The following is a 16512-nucleotide window of genomic DNA, read 5'->3' as shown; positions in this document are numbered from 1 at the left end:
CATGAAAGAACAACATTTGGAACTCAAGGCCCGGAGAAACACAATAGAATAAAGAGAATAATAGACACAAAGCGAAAGGGATTAATAATAAAAAAATCTAAAATAGACACTTGCGCAATAGCAATATTTTTGAAGTTCAAATGAAGTTGTTTACGTCTGTGGAACTAGGAAGAATTTTCCAATTAATTTTAATAAGGAATAATGTGTAAATTAGAAAAATGAGCAATAATTTGGCTAAAGGTTTTGAAGTTTTAATTAAGTTTCTACGTGGAACTAGTGAACGAACACATAACGGCGAAATAAGAGGTACAAGTAGAAACAAACGGCCGCCGCAGAACAACATAGTGGGAGAAATAAAAAAAAAAAAATATATATAGATGCACAAATAAGAGTAGTTGTGGCACAAATGCGTACATTTGCTATTTTGACAGCAGGTGGCAGTAAAACGCCATCTGTCGCATCCGGTCCTTAGTGTCCTTAAAACAGGACGAAGAAGAAGCTGGTCGACGTCATAACGTCATACGTTGTTTACGACCGGCAGTCAAACAACCCTTTATGTCCATAGCTTTATGTGTTTACATATTTAAAGTTACATCATAGTAACAGTATCACTGAGCGTATGTGGGAACCAAAATGAAATAAAAACAGCCATGTTCTCTTCAGGTAAATACCGACTGTCTTGTCATTGAACGTAGGGTACTTGTGGCAGAAACTTAGCTAGCATGCTAACGGTGCTTAGAATGGCAGTGGCATCGGGCTTCAGCAGCGCTTTCCTCCATCTCCCATTGACATCGAGTGGAAAAAAGGACCGTTTGAATGCGGATGTTCTTTCTGAGACGGTGTCTCCCTTCTGAACACATTCTGTAGATTTGTCAGTCAAGCTCACACAAACAGGAACTGCAGTTAGTACCCGGGATTAGCGATATGGGGAAAACATGTCTTCGCGATTTTGTGACCGCTATCACGATTGTGAGAGCAATATGTAATGGATTTAAAAACATGTACCACATGACATATCCATCCCTTTACTGCGTTATCCTCATCATGAGGGTCGCTGGGTACATGAGACTTTGTTGGCTGCTTATGAAGGTAGATCTATTAATTGGGATTAATAAATATGAAAGATGTATAATGACACAAAAGTGAGAACTTGAACTGCTTCCAAGATGAATTTATTTGAATGATATGGGACAGAGAACAGTAACAAAACATTCATATTAAAAGTTGTTTTTAAAACTAAGAACATAAGACCTTCTGTAAATATCTGACACAATAACCTAAGTTTGCAGTCTTTGCACTATGCTAATTGAATTGAATTAAATTCAGTCAGTGCCACTTTTTGATTGTAATTGTGCTCCTGTTTATCTTTCAGTAATGCCATAGAAGAATGAGACATTACTGAGTCTCCTCCACCAAGGAGGAGAAGTCTCCACAAAAATGGCAACGGAACTTCACGAGACGATATTCATGGCCAAGCAGGAGCGCCACAAAAACTTGTTTTTAAACTACAGAAACCTGAATATTTTCCCTGTGGAGTTGCTAAAAGATGAAGGTCTGCAGTTCCTGGAAAGACTCTACATGAAGAGGAATTCACTCACTACACTGGTATGTGTATGACTTTTTGTTATTTTTATTGGCACATGCAGCAGTGGGAAGGCAGTTTGACAAAATAAATTTCTGTTACTAATTGTTCCTGTCTCTCTCTCTCTCTCTCTCTCTCTCTCTCTCTCTCTCTCAGCCTGACAATCTTGCTCAGAAGCTCCCGAATCTAATTGAACTGTGAGTACTCAGCTAAAAGGATATTGTTTTTTACAATTAATCATTGTATTTGTTTTTACCATTTCATTATTTGACAGCAAATAATAAACAAATAAAAACACACTAAGACTTAGTGTGTTTTCTATTGCCATTGGCTGGTAGGCCTGCACACCTTTATGTTTTCAATTCATCAATTAGTGGTTTGGTCTATAACATTCTGAAAAATGTTGATGGAAGGATGATGTTTTCAAATGTCTTGTTTTGTCCACAAACCCACATGATTCAATATTAATCATTTCTTTGTTATATGGAGCAAAGAAACCAGAAAATATTCACAATAAAGAAGCTGAAAAATCAGAGAAGTGGTTATTCAGTTAATTGTTGCAGCCCTAATTCAAATCAAAAGACACTGCATTTATTTGCTAATCACAAAATGTGCAGTGCTGCAGAATCCTATCAAAATCACATTGCAGCTGACACACTTCTGATCTTTTCCTACCAAGTGGCACAAATCAGGTTTGACCCATGAAGGTGTAAGCAGGAAAAAAAAGCAACATATTGGAATTGGGCATTAAGACCTGCAATGTAAAGGAAGCCTATGTGTAATTTTTATGTGCTGTAATCCTTTTTAACTCTGACAGGCATGTGAATTAATGCGTAACACTTGAAAGCTTAACCTTATTGACATGAATATATTGGTCTACAGTGTCCTGTGACAATACAAATAGTTTGGTCTACTCAAAGAGTGATTTTTCTTTCTCCTTTCAAGGTATTTGCACTCAAACAACATAGTCATTATTCCTGAAGGTAAGCACTCTGTTATGTCATGAACACATGCCATTCTTTAGCTAATGTCTTTCTTTTCTTATACAAGAGTTTGCAAAGGCATGCACATTTAGAGTGCTGGGCAGGACTGACAAAAGGATAAAAAGCAGAAAAGCGGATAAGTCTTGCTCAGTAAGGATTCTTGTTTTTTTAGGGAGCAACAACTGGTGTTTGGACAATTTCTGTTTTTTAACTCTTGTTATACCACATGGTTTTCTTCTAACATCAATCCAGTTTCTTTCATTCTAGTTTGTCTTGATGACTTTGTCAGAAACAGTAATGAAATGTCTGTGTATGATTCTTATGCCTGCATATGCTTCCCATTTAAACAAAGTGCTCAGGCTACTAAAATAGTTTAAAACACATAGATTTGTGACTTTTTAAAGAATCAACCCAATGATTATGTGTTGATGATGTGCTTTGATTCCAGCCATTGGAAACCTGGCCAGGCTTCAATCGTTAGACCTGAGCAATAATGCCCTCCAGTTCCTCTGTCCAGAGATTGGCCGACTGAGGTCACTGCGGCACCTGAGACTGTCCAACAACCAGCTGAAATGTCTTCCTCCAGGTAATTCAAGTTTACTTCATAACTATTTAAATATACAGTATAACAGTCAGTTTGTATAATTAAAAACATTAAGACAACAACATGACAAATATTTGAAGGTCCACTGCTATAAAAACATAAACATAAATGGACAATGTCTTCATACATTTATGCACCAAACAGCTCCCCTGCTTCACTCGCTAAATAACAGATTCAGTCAGTTTGTGTGGTACAAAGTCCACACAAACTGTGTGTGAATGTGAATGTTTTGCAAACTGGACATTGACTTGTAATTTTCTGAGGTTAGAATACTGACTGTAGTTTGTAGACTTGTATCTTGTTTGCCAGCAGAGGGCGACAGAGACCCATAAGAAATGAAAAGCCTTGTCAGAAACAGTTATTAAGAGAACATACTGTCCACACTGCATGTGATGCAAATAAAGGAGGGGAAATGAAAGGATCTTAATTACCATCATACAATTGAAATTGCACAATGAAATTACGAGGACTGATGGAGGGTTGATCAGTGCTGCTGCGACTGAGCACGGCTGCCACAATGCATCAACCTGACAGAATGTGTCTAACATTCATACATGACTGAATTCACCACAGCTTAATGCTAATATCCAGATATGTTTTTGAATGGCTTATTTTTCAATTAGTTAATTTTTTAAAAATGTTGTACCACAATATGGCTAAATAAAGGATACAAAATTACAATTCTCTTTCCTATTACAATGTTTCAGTCACAGTATATTTGTAAATAAATAAAAATCACTGGAGAAAAGTTGTGCAAATGAGATTCAGTTGTTACTTATTTTCATACAGATGGTTGTTCAATGTGCATTTTCTCATGATCCTTAGAAATGTTTAGTTTCAATTTTAAGCATGCTAATTTCCATGTATAAACCTCACAACAACTGTCTGGTTTAATTTCTTTGACTTGTCTGCAGCAAAAATCAATAACACTGATATGCCCACACATTTCAACCTGATTATCTGATCTCTGTTCCAGACTGTTGAGAGATGTTGTGTCACATGAATGTGACATGAAACATTGAAATAACAAAAATGATTCACTAAAGACAAAAGAGAAAAGACTGACTCGGACCATCTCTCTCATGTTTGCCTCATGGTATCAGAGATTGGTGATCTACAGGAGCTGGAGACTCTGGATGTGTCGATGAACCAGCTGATGTCTCTGCCTTATCGACTTCATCGCTGTCTGTCCCTGCAGAATCTGACAGCGGACCACAACCTGCTGAGCCACGTCCCCCGTCAGCTCTGCTGGCTCCACCGCCTCAACCAGCTCTCCATGGCGGCCAACCAGCTGACCTTTCTGCCGCTCGGTCCGCATAGCACCCGATTTATTTGTGTGTTGTCATAGTGATTTACATGTGGGGAGCAAGGTGATGTTAACATACTTGTTTTTCAGATCTGGGCAGGTCACGAGAGCTGCAGTTTGTGTTTGTGGACAACAACGTGAACCTAAAAGGCCTCCCCTCCTACTTGTATAACAAGGTCATCGGCTGCAGCGGGTAATAAAGCTAACCTCGTTACCTGAAGCTGAGCTCAACTCAGGTTGATATCGATTAGTATGAATTAGTAACTTAATTGCAGAAAAGAAAAAAAACATTCTCTTGCCACTTTGTTAGGTACACAGGACAATGGATAAAGTGTCAGGAGACATGGCGCCTGGTGTGGTCTAGGCCCCTTATCTCTAATGAAGGGCAATCTTAACACTTCAGCATACTAAGACATTTTGGACAATGCTGTGCTTCCAACTTGGTGGTAACAGTTTCTATTCCAACAGAGTTGTGCCCCAGTGCACAAAGCAAGGACTATAAAGACGCGTAAGATGAATTTGGTGTGGAAGAACCTGACTGGCCCGCACCAAGGCTTCTCCAAGGCCAGGGCTTCTCGTCCAACATCAGTGGCCGACATCATAAAATGCTCTACAGAATAAATGGGCACAAATTCCCATAGAAAGACAAAAAAATCTTGAGGAAAATCTCCCATGAAGTGTGGAAGCTCTCTTACATATTTGAATAGGTTATTACAGTCCCTGTTGGTGTAATGGTCAGACATCCAAAACTTCTGTCCATAAGTATATTGGTATATTATGATACCATTTTCTTCAAATATTTTACTCTATAAACCCGAAAGATGTTCTTGCATGAAAACCTACGTAGATCGTCAGTTTCTTAAACACTCAGACCAGTCAGCCATGTCGAGTCTTGGCTGTCTACATGCCTAAATGCACATTGAGTTACGATTGACTGTTTAGGTATTTGCTTTAACAAGCCATTGAACAGGTGTACCAAATAAAGTGGCCAGTCAGTTTATGGTAGGAGCTCTTAATGAAATGTAGTTAATATCATTTTGTGCACTATAATAAAAACTGTTGTTGGACTGTGTTGTTTTGTGCAGGTGTGGTGTGTCGTCACGTGTGTTGGAGAGTGACAGGGGCGAGGCACTGAGTCAGGCTCTGGTCGGGTTGCCACCTGAAGTGAAAGTGGTCGGCTCAGAGGCGGATAGCGTGGTTCCACTGGAGGAGCTTGCCATGAGGACTCTGCACCGCATCTACCACCACTGCCCCACAGGTAAGCTGTGACGGTACACTGCTGTGTATGAAGCATTAAAACGCACAGTAGTCTCTCTACTGTGTTTTACATACATTTCCTGTGTTGTGTTTAGACCTGAATCTGCTGCCTCCCATCACCCTCCCGAAGAGTCTGCTGGACCTGCTGCAGTTCCCGCTGGGCCACTGTCATCGCTGCAGCCAAGCCATGTTCACCACCATGTACCCCAAACTCTTTCCCCTTCGTGACACCGCCCTGGCAGGAGTGCACCGCAGGTCAGAGCTAACACACCACCTTTGCCTCCCAAAAAAAGTTCCTACAAACAACTTATCTGGTTTGAATTTTGCACATGAAATCTGTTCAACTCCACAAAACTGTTCACCTCTCACTCTGTTTCCTGTCTCGTCTCCTCTTTAGGACGACTGTAAGTTTTGTGGCCTATTGCTGCTCCAGTCACTGCCTCCGGACTTTTGACCTCCAGGGCTGACGCGTCTTTCTGCTTTCGCCTTGAGAACATTGTTTCCCGTGAGGTGGCAGATAGCGATTTATCATTTGTGTGGATCTCGAAGGTTTGTGCGGCAACAGTGCTGGAGCTCTGCGTTTGCTTAACAATACCGAGAATCACACAGATGTATTGTCTGTGGTTGTTTGGCTCAGAGGATGGACACAGGGTTTGTTCAGCAACATTTGCTGACAAAAACTCAAACCCTACATGGTTCCTCTGTCAGGAGTCAAACCAACTTGGACAATTGTATCCCTGTGTGTGCATTGATAAGTCAACATAATAACTGCTGTTAAAAAGTTAGGAGTTTTAGACTTGACGTAAGTACAAACCCCTTCTCGCTATTAGGCGCTTTTTAACGAACAAGCATTGTTAAAACATTAGTGAAATCACTACGTTTTCACGTTGAGGTATTAACACTTGTGATATGAATGCAATTCATTTTACTGATTACTGAAGACCGTTTGAAAGGTTATAAATTAAACGCGCGTCTGTGTAATGTGTGTCATTTGCAGCAGCAGCAGAGAAGAACACCAACAGAAGCCACATGTCTTTGAGCAGGATACACGAGTCTCGCAGGACATCACATACATGTCAACATGATATACTCAATGAGTCATTGTTGTGAGTTTATTCCTCAAATCTTGACGTTTAAATAACTGAGCCGAGGATTATGTATAAGAATTGTATCTGCTTGCATTGTCTTTTAAAGGTGTCCAAAATGAACGGTTTTAGCTTTTAATTTCCATTATCAGAATTAAACATCTGCCGGGACCCCTGTCATTGTCCAAAGAATTTGTTTGTTTGTTCACTTCAGAGGCACTGTGTGATTCTCTTGTAGGACGGACGCTTGTGTGTTAATGTTCATTACTGTGTTGTACAGTTGTAAGTCATGATTGTGTTGCATTCCACAGTAAATGTTGACTGATGTGTGACTCTCTGTGCACTTGTACCTTTTTATACTCCTCAGACACGTTGTCACGGCTTTTGCAAGTTGCAGCTGCGGTGAGCGGGGGTCGCTGGGAAAGCAGGTGATTGTTGAGTTTCCTCCACAGGATATTAAAATACAGAGACACACTCTTCTCATACGTGACACATAACCTGCAGCTATCTCTTCATCTCTAAAACTCTGCCAATATTAAGTAATTTAATGGCTTTTTTTATGTGACTCTCTATGTGGCTCTTTCAGTTGTTGTCATTTCACACAATGCTTCACACAAACAGCTCTAAATTTCTCTGTATAGCAATGCTTAGGTCGTGTTACCCAATGTCTTTCGGGCATGTGCACATAGGAAATGATTTGTTTTATGTCGAGACAGACAGAGACCACAGCAACACTGGACCAGTAAAGCGAAACTGATACAAACAAGTTGTATGACTGAAAATACAAAGGAGTGCCCACAAAAAGTTTCAGAAGTGAATTACACTGCTCAAAAATGCTTCTTGGACACAGCATATAAATAATACATTATTGCTATCAAAGACAACCAACGACAGAGGCAGAATAGTAGCATCAATAATGACAAATTTGACCAAAAATTATGCACTGCAGCTTAAAAATTGGAATTTCCAACCTGGTGACTTACACAGCTTTCAATACACCGCACTTGAAATAAGTTAATATGAGCTTGAACACAACCCCGTCCATCACCAGAAACCGCTCTAAAGAAAGTGGACTACTTGAAATATGTATGTAAGTGATAATGGAGGGTGGAGCAGAAAGCAGAGCGGCACGATCGATGGCATGTTCGGACAAGTGCGGGGCCGTGATGCTGCTTCGGCTTTCTGCCCTCACTCTGGGAATATCACATCTCTGCTGACTGTACACATGAACCGACACACAAGCATGGCGATCATTTGACACAGTCTGTGGACACACACACACAAAATGGTTGAGGAGGTCATACAAACACATCTTCACCCAGAATAAGGACAGGAAAGAGGCACATTGTCTTTATCTTATATTAAACATATTGTTAAGCAGAAAGCAAACGGATATGAATACACCATGTCACCCTGTGACTCCAGGAAAAACTGCATATAAAAAATATACTGCACACACGAAGGAAACAATATAGCGTGATATGATATGTATATATATATATAAATGAGATAAAAGCAAAACTAAGGAATTTTCTCCCTCCCTTTGTCATAAATGGGCTGCATCATAAACGTGTCCATATCTGATCAACTGACACCTTTTTACTCTAGATGATAATTTAAAACTGGAATTTAAACACATCATGTGTACTGAGGTGTTTGTGGTTTTGCTTTTGATCATCCATTTTGATCGTTTCGTCCATTTTGTGCCAAAAAAGATTTCATTCCCACATTGACACACTGTATGATATACATACATCTTTAATCCCTAGTGGTCATGTTTAAATCAGAGAGTCACCAAAGAAGAGGAAAACTGGACTCTCCATCAAATGAGTCCAAGCCACTGAGAGTGAATGTCACGTAAAATACCATGTACCAGCATCTTGTCTTGCATCAACAGTTCAGGTTGGGCATCATCCGAACACCTACCTGCACCTACCTGAGTTGTGTTGCTGACCATGTCCGATGCTTTATGAACACAGCGAGTACTCATCTTCTCATGGCTACTTCTAGCAGGATAACGCATCATGACAAAAAGCTCAAATCAATTCAAACAGGTTGATCTCTGTGTCCTTAAGTGGACTCCACAGTCACTAGGTCTCAATCATTCAGCGAGCAGCTTTGATATGGGGCTGAATGGGTGACGGGTCACGCTGTACCTAATAAAGTGGCACAGTGAGTGTATTTCACATCTCTGCACCGTTGAACAGAGAATATTTTCATAGCTCCTTTGTGCATGTTCTCATAATTCACAGTCGTCTGCCAGAGCAACAGCCTAACACTCTGTAACACATCAAAAAAATCAATGTGTGATTTATTTATTCCTAATGGATGTTGTGTGTGTGTGTGTGTGTGTGTGTGCGCGCATGTGCGTGTGTTGCTCACACATTTGTACTTAGGAGGAGAGAGATGGAGAGACAGAAAGGCACTTCAGCGAGATTCAGTGTGCTCAGTCTGATGACTATTGGATCATCAGTTTTCAGGAGCGACTTTGATGGTTTCATCAATGTACTGGTCATGATTGTACCCACATGTGGAATAAGCCAATCCATCACCGGTACAGAATAGATGCACACTGATGCTGCTTATCACACCTGGAAATAACTGCTTGAAATGGTTAGTCAACTGAGTTTGCTGTGGAAAAAAAGCAATGTGCATTTTAAGATACTCATTATTTGAGTTTTTCAGATCTGATGCTGCTGCTTATCACACTAACTGGATCTGAGTTTGTGGTGTAAAACAAAAAGGGAATGAACGAGGACTGAAGAAGGGGGTGAGATTTCAGCATTCAAATGACTAAAGTGACAATTGGTGGAGAGGTGAGAAACAGTCACAGACAGAGCGGAGGAGGAGAGGGATGGAATCATATCTCCCCTTACCATTCATCTTTTCACAGCGTGTCTTTTATCAGTCTCACTCAGAGTGACAGGAATAATTAACATGCCGTTTGTTTATGACGCTGGATGTTGTCAGTGCGAGTTGTTTCATCCATGATGTGCATTTGCTTTCAAACATCATTAAGACCAGAACTCTTGTGATGTGATATGCAATGATGAAGTGTTTAACAGGAGGCACAATTATCATCCCTCCTAATGATTCATAAAGATAATTGTTATAACAGAATCATTGTATCGTGATATTATTGGTATTGTGGACCATGTATCGTACCATATTGCAGGTTACCCTGTGATCTCTACTTTATACTGAAAATAATGTATTTCAAGATCCACGTGATGTTTTAAAGGAACAGGTCTGAGGCTGTAACTATTCTCATTAGCCATTTTATTAGGTACACACTGAGGAGCACTCAGTGACTTATTCTGCTGGTGTAGCCCATCTGCACGTCTGTTTCGACGTTTGGCATTTGCTCAGAAAAATGCTGCTCATTGTTTTCTCTTTTTCAGACCGTTCTATGTTCTATGTAAATCCTAGATACGGTTGAGTGGAAATCACAGTAGATGCAGCAGTTTCTGGACCCCAAAACCAATGCCCCTTTCAAAGTCTCTTAAACAATATTTCTTTCTTACTTTGATGCTCAGTTTGAACTTCCACAGGTCTTAACCTTGTACATGCCTAGCTGCTTTGCTGTCGTGTGATTGGCTAATTAAATATTTGTGTTCCGGAGCAATTGAACAGGTTGTACCTAATAAAGTGGTACACCTGCTTCATACTGGCAAGGTGGTCGCAGTACAAAATGAGTGTGGACTGAGAAACTGGATGTACTGGGAGACCATGACTTATATTTTTAATAAGAATTATTCTCATTTTAACTTCGCACCCGCCTTTCGCTCTAATCTGAGCGGCTGAGCTGCCCTACCTTTTATCCTCTGCGTGTGACGTCAGAGGGCGCGGCCATTTTGTGAGTGGCATCAATTATCACAACGAGACAGGAAGAAGGAGGACCTGACCTTCAAAATAAAACAAGTTCAAAGTAGAGAAATCTACGAAACAGTAAGCATACCTCCCCCGTACACACCACTGCGTCCTCATGTCCTCCTTCACAACAGCCACGAACCTTCTCTTTCCCTCCTCCTACCCATCAGCTCCATCTTCAACATCCTAATAACGTCTAATATAATCATTATCCCCACATGCACACAGTCTAAGGTCTCCCTAATTCCAAATCTGGGAGAGATTGGACCTTCTAACTGTAAACATGAAATATTCTGAATTCAAATAGATTCCAGAACTTTGGTTATACATGTTATACTTAGTACACAAGATAATCATTACATTAAAAAATGTGCATTTAGTCTTACTTTTTCCCTTTTTCTATAGCTATACATATATTTTTTTTTACATAAATCTAAGATACACATTCTTTTACTCTTCTTACTTTTTAATTGTATTTTAATCCTTTTGTAAGCAATGTGTAATGCATTGTATGTTTCAACTTTGTATGAATTTTTTTTGTTCTGTGCAGCACCTTGATTATTTACCTTAATTAGTCCTTCATTACAACGTGAAAAACAAAGACAAGGACACGTTAAAGTGGATTTTATTTCAGATGTTTCTTCCCATTTAACAAAAAATATATGTTATAATCAATTTGGTATCCGTATGAGATGGTTTTACAGATTTTTTTATTTTGTCAAACATTAACAGGAAGTGTGGAGTGTTTAAACCTCGGCTGCTTGACGCTCGCGTGGCCGGAGGGCGGCGTCTTTTCACCGGGGACGATTCCGCTGAACGGAGCATCAGGACAGACAGACGCTTTCACCGAGAGTCCAAACAAATCCAAACAAACGAGGAAAACAAGAGAAAAGCACGAGCAGCGGAAACTCCACCAGGTAAGTTTAACTCGTTTATTGTTATGTTTTTCAATCGCATCACACTGTTTAAAACAGAAGAGCATTTGAAGTTAGATTATTTTTAAAACATAATTCTAAAGTTCATTTTATTTGTCATAAGAGTATATGTGCTGCCTTGTTTTACAGTCCTGTGATTGTCTGGTGTTTGCTGTCGCTTTGGTCTTTGCGTGTGTTCAAGTACAAATCAGTGTAAATGTTGATGTGCGCTGATACAGTGTTTGCGTCGTTCATATATTACAGAGTTAAGGCAGTTGTTTGTTGAGATTGTTAAATTAGGGGATGGTTCAGCCTCAAAAAAGTTGTGCGGAGGTAAAACAAAAAAGAAGAAGCTTTGTGCATAAGGAATCGTGTTCAGCACCGTGGACAGCTCCATAGTACTCACCACACACAAACCTTACAACCCATTCTTAAACCTCAAAAGCCCTTAAAAGTTGTGAGGACTTACAATGAAATCCTCAAAGGATCCCCAGGAAGAAAAACATTTCCCATAATGTAACAGTAGACACATACAGGTTTGCACAGCTATCCCTAACCCTAACCATAACCACTTAATGCCTAACCTAGCCCTTAACCTAACCACAATACAAAAGCAAAAACAGCCCCAAATCTAACCAGTTACTCAGAAATGAGGTTCTGCCTCATTAGGACCAGCTTTTGGTCTCCATGAGGATTATTGGTCCTAACAAGGTCAGTGTTTATATCACCCTCTTTTAAAGAATGTGTTAAACTGCCACCAGGAAGATACCACAGAGCTGCTACAGCTACCAGCACCATCTACAAGAAGTCTTTTGTATGTGTGTGTGTGCGTGCGTGTGTGTGTGTGTGTGTCCATGCCCAGGTGCTCTGTGACTGCAGATGTTGAGCTATGCTGTAGTTCAACAAGGCACCTTCAAGGAAAATCACAGTCCTATTTTGCTGTAAACATCTCATCAGAGGCTGAAAAGCTGCTCTGCAAACGGTCAGACGCCATGTGAACAAGCGTGCAGAGAGAGAGAGAGAGAGAGAAAATCAGCAAGAGAATCAGCGTTCCAAGAGTCCTCGCTGATTCTCTAGAGATGAGATGCTGTGAAGAACATGAACCTGGGAGCACACATAATGACCACACTCCTCCTCCTCCTCATCCATCAATCCTGCTCGTAAAAAGATGAGATATTACCGCCAGCCTTCAGTTTTCTCTTGCTCCATTCAAACCACACAGTTAAAATGTTGGTGGTGGTCTGGATACAAAAAGAAGTTTGTTAATAACAGAGTGCATTGACACTGTGGGGAAGTGAGTGGCCTTAGGGAAGGTTTGTGTCTTCTAAATGTTGCTCTTGTTACATATTCAGTCTTCTATTATCTCCATTGTCCTCATTGAATTTCAGTTTGATCAGCTATAAAAAAAAAATGCCGACTACAGAAATACAGTCATATCCAACAATGCACAGTCTTCTTTTTCAGTGCCTGTTGCTCACTGAAGTTTCAGCAAAAAAAAGAAACAGAGCAGAGGGTTGACATTTGCAGTCCATAAATTGTCCCCAATGGAATTTGTTTTTGGATTTGCACTCCTTAAACGTGTTAATGTTCCCACGAGAATTGGATTTGTCATCAATGGCTTTTTATAAATGTCACGCAGTTTGTAGTTTTTTGTCGGGGGAGATCAGAGTTGAGCGGTTTGTGCTTCTGAGCAGCCACAGGAGAATCCTCAAAGCCCAGACACTGCTGGTGATGGTGACCGTTAACACGAGGAGACTCAAAAAGGATGTGAGTCTGTGGAGACTGGCTGGTGATGGTCAAAGAAAAAAAGTAAGAAAGGAAAACTTCAAAGAAAGGAAACTATGATTGAAGCAAGCAGCCGGCTTAGTTTAGACTATTGCTTCAGTTTTGTTACTTACAGAGTTCTGTGCGTCACACGACTTTAGTACAAACAGTGACTTAAGTTCACTGAGACTTAAAGCTGTAGTGCGTAACTTTTAAACAAACGTCGGTTCCATTTCAAACCGTTGTCGAATCAGTTTGCACAACACTACTCTCTCTGTATCTACATTTCTCTGAATGGCGATGTGTCGCTGCGCGTCATTACCATGCTGCACACAGGAAGTGAGTCGTTTCATGTCAAGACAGACGGAGGCAGCAACAAAACATGAAATGAGTAAAAACATGAGAAGTTTCAGAAGTGAAATCTATTGTTGTTGTCTGTGTGTCACTGTAGACACAAAAAACTGAGCCTGTTTTAAGAAGAAGGTCCCAGAATTGTTATTGTTATTGTTTTTTATTTAACCTTTATTTAATCAGATAAATTCCACTGAGATTGAAATCTCTTTTTTTCCAAGGGTGACCTGGCCAAAGACGTCAGCAGTGTTGTCATAGTGAATAGTACAGATTTAGGAGGCAGGTTATAAATTTGTCATTTTAGACAAAAGCACTAGTTCAACAGTGTGCACAGTACGCTTGACATTTAAAGTGCAGGAGTTGAGGTCACAGTAATAGTTTAAGTTTGTCGTTGTTGTGATGGAACGAAAGGCTCCAAGGGAAATCAGGTCAGGTCTTGGTTCAGGATTCCACTGTGTTGTGTTTTTTTATCATTGACATGTATGAGAGCACAGACGTGGGCGACACAGATGATAGACATTTCCGCTGTCGGTATTCAGGCTGATTTACTTTGACAGTAAAGTGGCATAAAAAAAACTCACAGACATTGTATGAACTGTTCAGTTCAACACAGTTTTCTTAAACACGCACGAATGAGGGCAAAGCTGCATAATATGGAAATCAACCTTTAAAGTTCCCCCGACAACCATGTGCGCTCTTGCTGTTTACACGTGCATGTTGTGTGTATTTTAATCATTATGCATATTATGCAGAAGGTGCATTGTGCATCCATGTGTGTACACAACCCATAAATAAATCCTCATAAATAGGCATACCAATACACCCTCACCAGCCAGTTTATTAGGTACACATGCCACCGAATACAGGGGCAGGAGTGGTGTGTGATGTGGTCTTCTGCTGCTGTAGCCCATCTGTTTCAAGGTTCACCAAGCATCCCTTCATTGTTATGGGTCATCATTTTTAGTTACTGTTGTCCTTTGACCTCTGGCATCAACAAGGCCTTTTCTCAGTGGATATTGTCTCTCTTTCTGGACCATTCTCTGAAAAAGCAGAGATTAGAGAGCGCTCATGTGTCACATTCAAAGGCACCTACATTACTTTTCCCCACATTCTGATTCTTCAGCCGTTCATCTTGATGATTTGCAGTCAAACTGCTGTACCTAATAAAGTGGCTGTGCATGCTCATTGCTGTATGTGCCTCACCACTATGTACTGTATGTGTGAGTGTGTGTATAAATGAACAGCATGATGACAGGTGTCCATTTGAATGTGCTCACATCGAGAGAGTGGAGGAGAAAAAAGAGGGAGGAAAGGAGGGGGTGGAGAGAGTGTGTGTGTGTATACTTGTATTTACCACCTCTTTAGTACCTTTTCTGGGATAAACACTGGTCTTGTGAGGACCAGTAGTCACCAAAACCTGGTCCTGATAAAGCAGAACCTAATTTCTGAGGACTTTGTTATGGTCTAAGGTTTTAATTGTGGTTAGTTATTATATATATGTATGTATACATTATAAATATTAGGTGGTTATGTTTACAGTGTGTGTGTATGTGTGTGTCTGAGCCAAAGTGTGCGAGTGAAAGAAAAGGGAATGCATGTATGAGAGAGGGAAAGTAAAGAGATGCAGAGGCAGAGTGGTCGATGTGTTATGTAAGTTTTGTGAGGCTTCTCTGTGTTTGCTTGTGTGTGTGTGTGTGTGTGTGTGTGTGTTCTGTAGGCCTACAGATTAATCCAGTGGGTTTTATCCTCCGTGAATGGGACAGTGGGGCTTTGCAGTGATTATCCTGCAGGCCACAGATGATTGCTTTGACTCGCCTGTACAGTATATGTCCCACACTACCTTATTCCCCAGCCTGCATTCTCTCTACTCTGTCCCCCCCACCCCCAATGTATTCTGACTGTGTTGATGTTCAGTGAATGTTTTTGTTGCTAAATGCATTATGTCATAAAGAATGTATGTTAATTACTCCCCTGATAGATAGATAAATGGTTGTAAGAGCTGCTTTAGGCTGAGTCAAATGTGCACTTTCTTTCTTTGTGACCGAACGACCACTCCACCTCTGCGCCTATCAATCTTCCTCCCGTCCTCCTGTTACTGTAGTTAATCTGCCTCTCTCAATCCTGTTCTTATTTGGATTATATAATGAGGAAATGTGGGAAATACATCCCTGGTTAATTGTTACTCTGCAGCCTTATTTTTATTTATTTGGGTCTTGTAATCTGTCACAGTGAAGATTTTAATATCAGTCATGAGAGTATATGTAGGACTCATGGTTTCAACCAGAAATTAACCTCTATGTTCTGAAAATGATGGGAAAAGTTGGTGTTGTTGGGTAGTGTAACAGGTAACAGGACTACTGGTGCTTGGGCTTTTATTCTGTAGATTTCCTTAGTGATTTCCGGAGTGAGTTTCCACAGCAAATTCCTCCCTGTGTGTCCCTCCTGTCTCTCCATAGGGAATGTTTTAATTCACTGAGGCCATATGGTCACAGTGGGCGCTGCTGAGAGCAGAAAACTGGCAATGTATGAAGTTATGTACCTTGTTTCATTTGGTCAACTTGGGTTTAAAAAAGAAAATAGAAAAAGCTTGATTATAAAGATATTCTTTTTAAAATGTGACAATCTTCTAGTGCTTATCTTATAACCCATGAAATCATAGATTAGGGTTTTCATTCATATACTATTTAGGGATTATTTGAATTTTGAATTTATTAATCCCCTTGGGGAAAGTATTCCTCTGCATTTGACCCATCCTAGAAATAGGAGTAGCACTGAGTAGCCCTTTTTGGCCGGGTG

The 16512-nt window shown here is 40.3% G+C and overlaps 2 protein-coding genes across 8 annotated transcripts in view; both read left to right on the top strand.

Annotated features, from left to right (window-relative positions):
- Positions 1-508: 508 nt before the first annotated feature.
- lrrc28 (leucine rich repeat containing 28) lies at positions 509-11476 on the top strand. Of its 6 annotated transcripts, none has more exons than XR_006360737.1 (13): positions 509-663; positions 1373-1605; positions 1739-1779; positions 2528-2565; positions 3014-3151; positions 4273-4479; positions 4566-4668; positions 5561-5733; positions 5828-5987; positions 6130-6838; positions 7185-7245; positions 9217-9430; positions 9503-9554. XR_006360737.1 is itself a non-coding variant. In XM_044029730.1 (10 exons), the coding sequence occupies exons 2-10, from the start codon at positions 1438-1440 to the stop codon at positions 6197-6199; spliced, it is 1098 nt and encodes a 365-aa protein (XP_043885665.1). In that variant the 5' UTR covers positions 509-663; positions 1373-1437; the 3' UTR covers positions 6200-7149. The 6 variants fall into 6 exon arrangements, 1 of the variants encoding a protein (XP_043885665.1); XR_006360735.1 differs by having other exon boundaries at positions 9214-9430; XR_006360736.1 differs by having other exon boundaries at positions 8715-9430.
- A 43-nt stretch (positions 11477-11519) lies between these two features.
- The window catches only part of LOC122772068 (synaptosomal-associated protein 25-A-like), a 32760-nt gene continuing 27767 nt past the window's right edge, over positions 11520-16512 (top strand). Inside the window, exon 1 of one of the 2 annotated variants that reach the window (XM_044029732.1) lies at positions 11520-11604. The gene's annotated coding sequence lies outside the window, so the exon portion shown is untranslated. The remainder of the gene's footprint in view (positions 11605-16512) is intronic. The other variant, XM_044029733.1, reaches the window with a different exon arrangement.

Source organism: Solea senegalensis, linkage group LG7, assembly GCF_019176455.1.
Source record: "Solea senegalensis isolate Sse05_10M linkage group LG7, IFAPA_SoseM_1, whole genome shotgun sequence".
In the NCBI taxonomy this organism is placed as follows: domain Eukaryota; kingdom Metazoa; phylum Chordata; class Actinopteri; order Pleuronectiformes; family Soleidae; genus Solea; species Solea senegalensis.
Note: the sequence above shows the minus strand (reverse complement) of the source record. Positions and strands in the feature narration are given on the sequence as shown.